Source organism: Physeter macrocephalus, chromosome 2 (genome assembly GCF_002837175.3).
Source record: "Physeter macrocephalus isolate SW-GA chromosome 2, ASM283717v5, whole genome shotgun sequence".
NCBI classification, from domain to species: domain Eukaryota; kingdom Metazoa; phylum Chordata; class Mammalia; order Artiodactyla; family Physeteridae; genus Physeter; species Physeter macrocephalus.
In genome coordinates, this window is record NC_041215.1 from 6,477,599 (window position 1) to 6,483,598 (window position 6,000).

Consider the following 6,000-nt stretch of genomic DNA (forward strand, 5'->3'; position numbering starts at 1 on the left):
CTTCGTGGGCCAGCAGGCCCCAAACATATGGCCTTTAATGCCCTAGGCTTTCACAGTAGGTTTGGGATGAGGTGTTCTGTTCTAGGACTCACTTCATCAGGTCCCTCTACCTGATAGAAAAATCCATCTTTTATCTGGTCTTTCACTTCTGCCTTTGACCCCCACTGGTCTTAGTTGGGGATTTAAATTTCAAGGAGAGGGAACCTTTATCACCTTGATGCCTATAGCTAAGCCCCCCTTGAAGAGGGCGGGGCCTTCAGAACCTCTGCTGAAGCCCAAAAGTGTCAGTAGAAAGGAAAGGTGCTTTAATCATAAAAGCTGGCAATCTGGGGAGATGTTGGACTTGTGTCCAGAGACCAGCTCTGATGGTTCTGCTCAGCCATGACAGTTTTTAAAGGGAAAAATGGAGGGGGAAGAATCTCAGCGAATCATCGAGGCAGGAGGTTGGATTCTGCATCATCCTCCCTTGCGTGCAGACTGGCTGACTCTCGCTTCAGATGTTATCTTGCCCACATGATCTGCCTGCGGGATTGCTTAGGGGGATTCCTTGGGGCTAGAGAGCTAGTCATTTTTTTAACTGCTTACTTCTTCATTCTTCTTTTTATACTAGGAAAAGAATCAACAGGTTAGACAAGGCATGGTGTGCATTCAGGAGAGCACAAGTCAGGAGTTAGGTTCAATTGCCTAGTGATCTCATCCCTGTAATTAGGTTCTTTTAAGATTAGAGGGGAAGAGAAATGGGCAAACAGGAAGGGGGCAAACGAGTTGCTTTCAATAACAAAACGTCCACAGTTTTTCTTCATCCTTAATACATATGCACATATAAAGCATTCAAGTACATTTTTAAATGCATAAAGCAAACACTAACAGTGGTCATCTCAGTAGTGTGACAACAAGAGATGTTTTTTCTCGTACATTTTAGTATTTTCTGAAAGTTTTAGAATAAGTATGTTTTACTATACAATGGACAAAAGCAGATTAACGCAAGTGAATTTTTAGTGCTAAAAAATTCCACTGAGTGCATGTATCTTTTCTTCATTAACGGTGAACATTTATGTTGTTTTCCTTGGGAAGTGGCGTGACCACAGGTTGTTTTCCAATACCATCAGGGTCTAAGAGTGTCATCACCATACCTCCTTGCTGGCAAAAGTGGTTTTTAAGGCTTTTAATAAGATGAGAGGTAAAAAGCATATCTCAGTGTTGGGTTCTGATGGTGCCTTTCTTTGATATTTAGTGACAGTCTTCTGAGAGGAACAGGATACTCGTTTTCTGGGCACGTGAAGCATTTTTCAAACAGGACTCTGTTGCCCCAGTCACAGGGGTGGGTGGGGCTACTGTCTCTCCTCTCTCCAGGTTGTAATGCCCACCCCTGCCCGTGGAATGACCCTGTCTCTCGTTTCTCCCTTCTCCCAGTTCCATGTCTGTGACAAGCTTGGAGGCCGAGCTGCAAGCCAGGATCCGAGAGACCCATCCTGAATTACGGCGCGTGTACTTTAACAAGGGATTATAAAGTAGGGAAAGAAACATCTTCAGAGGATCCTACCAACCGCAAGTGTGGTGTAACCAAGTTGGTAAGGAATATCCTGGTCCTGGTCGACTGGTGACAGAAACCTTTTAACAATCCACATTAGCCTTTTAGAGTCAAGCTGCTACTTATAGCACAGCACCTGGGGTGGCCTCCCCTTACATTTGAATCATGGTATAATTTACAGAAACACCCTTCCTGTAGCTTTTATAGTAACTGTTTTTTCAAAGACAATATCCCAACCCTCACCCGGAGTTTTCAAAAGCACCGCTAGGCATAGAGTAGATGTTCAGTATATTGACTGTCAGTCAATGAAAAGGAAATCTGTTTAAAATACTGAATTTTTATCCTACTCTTGTTTCAAATCAAGGAGAGCTCAGTAGTGAGTTGAGAAAACACAAAAGCTCTGAAGCTAAACTGTAAAAGAAAAATGACTCATAAATATTAAGGACAGTTTACTTTCCTGCCCAATTTGGGCTGGAGGCAACCCGAAGTAGATGATGAGTTCTTCGCATTTGTAGGATAAAAGCTCCTTCATACACCTCCCGGAAGTCAGAGTGATAGACAATTGTGAAAGGTCCCTGCTGTCAACAGCTGTATGCTTTCATATTGCTGGTGCATTTCTTCGGTTGAGTTTGAAATTTATTCTATTTTACATTCTTATGAAGATATCTTACCTTGCACTTGTTGACTTTATATTCAATCATTTAAATCAACTAATCAAATAACGGAGATGCACAAATGTCAAATTTTGGAAGTATATTCGAAACCAACGCTGTATGACTGGGTTGAATCTGGCGTGTTTGATTTTTTTTTTTAGAAGCAAGAGAACAGTTCCATCTGCCTACATGTCTTTTCTTGTCATCCTCGTAGATCTCTTTGGCTTTCAGAAAGATACGGAAATAATGTGTATGTGAATCAATGACTCAATGAGTTTTACTTGAATGTTGTATATTACATTCCACCCTGTTTGAAAATAATGAACCCGTGGACCACTGTTTACATCATCTGTAGTAGCTTCACATATAATATATTTAATGTTAACAGATTATGTTTCAATTCTGTAGAGGTTCAAAGGCATATGTGAGGTGGTCATTTCACTGAGTGTAGACCACTCGATTCAATTTGTAATTCAGAGACTTATAAGTGGAAAAAAAATGTAGAAACTAGTTTGGGCAAATTTTTCCTGACAATGTGACCAGACTGAATTTCCTCATAAAGAAAAAATGGTGTGCCTCGTGTCTGTGTTTCTCTTTTCTCTAAAACGATGAATGGACCTGAAGCTTTTGGGCCACTCTGAGCCTTCCTTTATACTGCCAGAATATTCTCATTTAGCTTTTCTGTCTTAAGCCATTTGAAGCAAAAGAGCTTCCCCATGACATTCTGGCCTTGGATGTCTTTTGTTGCCATAGATGCTTCTCTTTAGAAATGGGTCAAAGCAGGAAATTCAAGGCAGAGCTCCACAAGGTGCTTAAAGGGCACTTTTAACAAGAAACTAAAGCACTTGAGGCCTACCCCACTCGCCCCAGCTAATCTCAGAATTCTTACCCCCGGTCAAGTGGCAGCTCCATGTCAAAATCTTAACCTTCATTGAAAAATTAATGAATGCCTTGTTGGAAGATTGACAAACTAACCAAAATTTTAATACACACCAGGATGAGATGACCAAAGGATCATTATAAAAGGGATAATGAGCCTGGAGATGTGTCTTTTTAAACATTATCTGTTGAAGCTTCTGACTCTTGATGCTTTTGTAGAGAACTATGAACTGTATAGTTGAATCATGGTTTATAAAAAGGAACAAAGTGAACCAAGATTGGCGATCTTTGCCGATCTCTTAGGAATACCTCTTCTGGAGAAAAGTTCACATGAAGTGCAATATGCCTGTAAAGGTAAATAGTTATTAATATTTCTAGTAACATGCTATAAAGAATTATGACTGTAAGTATTAACTGACTGGCAGCTTTTTTTCAGTATTAGCACAGTGTCTGGCCAGTGTTGGAGTCAATGTATTATTTCAGTTCAACTGGATGAAATGTTAAATAAACTCAGAATGAAAAAACATTCTCTGTTTTATTTGTATGTAAAGGATGATGCAGTTTTTATGTTATAGTCAATGGTACCTTTCATTCTAACTTAATATCTGGGTACCATCAGTAACTCCTGATGAAGAGATATTTTTGTGTTATGCCTTTAGCAGGAAATATATTTCTAGTTTTGGCTACCAGTTTTCCACCTTCTTGAACACCATAGAGGCTCCCAGCCCCCGGCAGCCCCACACAGCGTAATTCCAGGTACGTTCATTATGACACAGGGGGAATGAGATTCTGCCTTAGACCCTGATGACTGACACCCTTACACATGGTGGTGAGGTCAATTTGCTTTTATATTGTTTGTCAGGTTCTAATGTGGAACTAGCGTTTACCATAATTCACAGAGAAAATCTAAATTTAACCCAGGATTGGGGAGTGCCTTATTAACAAACGTTAAAAAGAACTGAGCATTTTACCCACCTTGGTCACGTCTCTGCTCTGTTTTGCTGCAGGACCTCTGTTCATCTCTTAAATTATTGAAATATATTCAAGAGCTTGGGTCTAGGAGTCAGACAGAGCCGGTACAATCTTGGTTGTACCTACTTTTAAAATAAACATATCTGGGCTGCTGACATTCTCTGTGACCTTCAGTTTTATTAGTTTGGATTGTTTGGAGAGAATAATTGAATCTACCTCATAGAGTTGTTGTAAACAAGATAATTCCAGCACACAGTAAACATTCAGTGGATGATTGCCAATTGTATATTTGTCTACAGATGCTGGACATGCATTCAAAATGCCAGTATATCAATATACTGGTAAGATTTCAGAATCTTGGCGGCTTCCCCAGAGATAACCCACAACCGCACTAAAAGTAGTAGATTAAAGTAGCCACGGGGAGACACTTGAATCCATCCTTTTAAAATGTCCAACAATTAAGGTTTTGCCTAAATGAGACAGAGGTAGGAAAGTCTCTGCTCACAGATGAGAAAGCTGGGGCTTCAGTAGTACAAGTTCAAGGCTGCTTCTGGTCTCTTGAAAACTATAGTGGCAGCCAAGGTCTGACACCTGAATCTACAGCCCTGTCCAAAAGTGTAAACAACTGGAACACTCCAATAAAATTAATTTTTCAAATTGGTGTATTCTTGTGTATTCAGAATTTCACTAAAAGCCAAAGAAAAATCAGGTTACATTTGTTAGTGATGTCATAAAGTATCACTGAAACTCTAGATATTCAAAGTATGGTCCATAGCCCAGCAACATCCAAGTTTGTTAGAAATGCAAGTTCTTGGGCCCCAGCCCAGACCTGCTGAGCCAACACCTGCCAGATAACAGGAGCCCTGAGATCCCCGTACGCATCACAGCTGGAGAAGTTCTGGCTGTGCCACATCTCCGATGCTCCCAGGGACCCGAGCTTCACTGGGTCAATTTCAGATCAACTTCTAATACTCTTGTGTATTTGCGTATTTACCCCTCACCAGATTCCAAGGAAGCTTCCAGCTTCAATGTTGACGTTCTTAGGGACATAGGATCAACAAGCTTACGAGGTCAGGGATTTCTGTTTTGTCCACGGCCGTAGCTCCATCACCTAGAACAACTGGCACCAGCCAAGGGCCCCCATGGTCATCGGGTTCATCGTGGGCTCTTTCTGGGAATCTGAAGAAGGGTCTTCACATTTCCAATTTCCATTTGTGGAAAGGAATCCACTTGGTGTCACGGAGAGGTCATCACCAAGATGTGGGAAGAACAGGGAATCTGAGGGTTTCCGGGACCAGAGCTGGCAATGAATGTTATCCTTGGGGACCGAGAGGCAAAATGACTGGGAACATCCAAGTTGTAACCATTGTTCTGGAGCCAGCCCAACTGTCACAGAGGACACCACTGCCCCTGTAGCTTTTGGAGGACCATACACATAGGGGCTTGTGTAACCCTCAAGGAGACCATGATATGCCCAGTTTTAAAGAGAAGGAATTTGAGGCTCAGAGATGTGGGCTGATCTGGCTAGTGTCATGCGGTGGCCCAACTGCTGTCTCAGTCCAGGCCTGTCAAACTCCGGTGTCTTCCACTGTACGTCACAGCTTCTCCATCAATAGGAATAATTAGAACTAGCTTCGGTACAGCGTTTTACAATCTCCAACATGTTTTTATTTCTGCATACATTGCTCCTTGTAACACCCCCAACAGTTCCTCTGAGCACATCTCCATTGAAAAAGTGGGGAAACAGTCTTGCAGAAGTGAAATCACTTACCACCAACCTAACTTGGTGGATTCAAAGGATTATAAAAGATGTATTCACGTTCCCCCACCCACAAACAAAGGGTTAATGGAACATACAGAATTCCAATAAGGACCCAACAAAGGTCGAAGGCAGATCAGCAAGGTCATTTCCAGATAGGATCCCCTATTAGAGTAATAGGAACAATGGTTTTCAAAGTGTGGTAC

The 6,000-nt window shown here is 41.6% G+C and overlaps 1 protein-coding gene across 6 annotated transcripts in view; it reads left to right on the plus strand.

Annotated features, from left to right (window-relative positions):
• Nucleotides 1–3,378, plus strand: part of SFXN1 (sideroflexin 1) — a 33,356-nt gene extending 29,978 nt beyond the window's left edge. For 4 of the 6 annotated variants that reach the window (XM_024116254.3, XM_024116253.2, XM_055079862.1 and 1 more), the window contains one exon: nt 1,414–3,378. In XM_024116254.3, the coding sequence (XP_023972022.1) occupies nt 1,414–1,476 (63 nt within the window). In that variant the 3' untranslated portion in view covers nt 1,477–3,378. The remainder of the gene's footprint in view (nt 1–1,413) is intronic. The other 2 variants (XR_008615765.1, XR_008615766.1) reach the window with 1 other exon arrangement.
• Nucleotides 3,379–6,000: the final 2,622 nt, after the last annotated feature.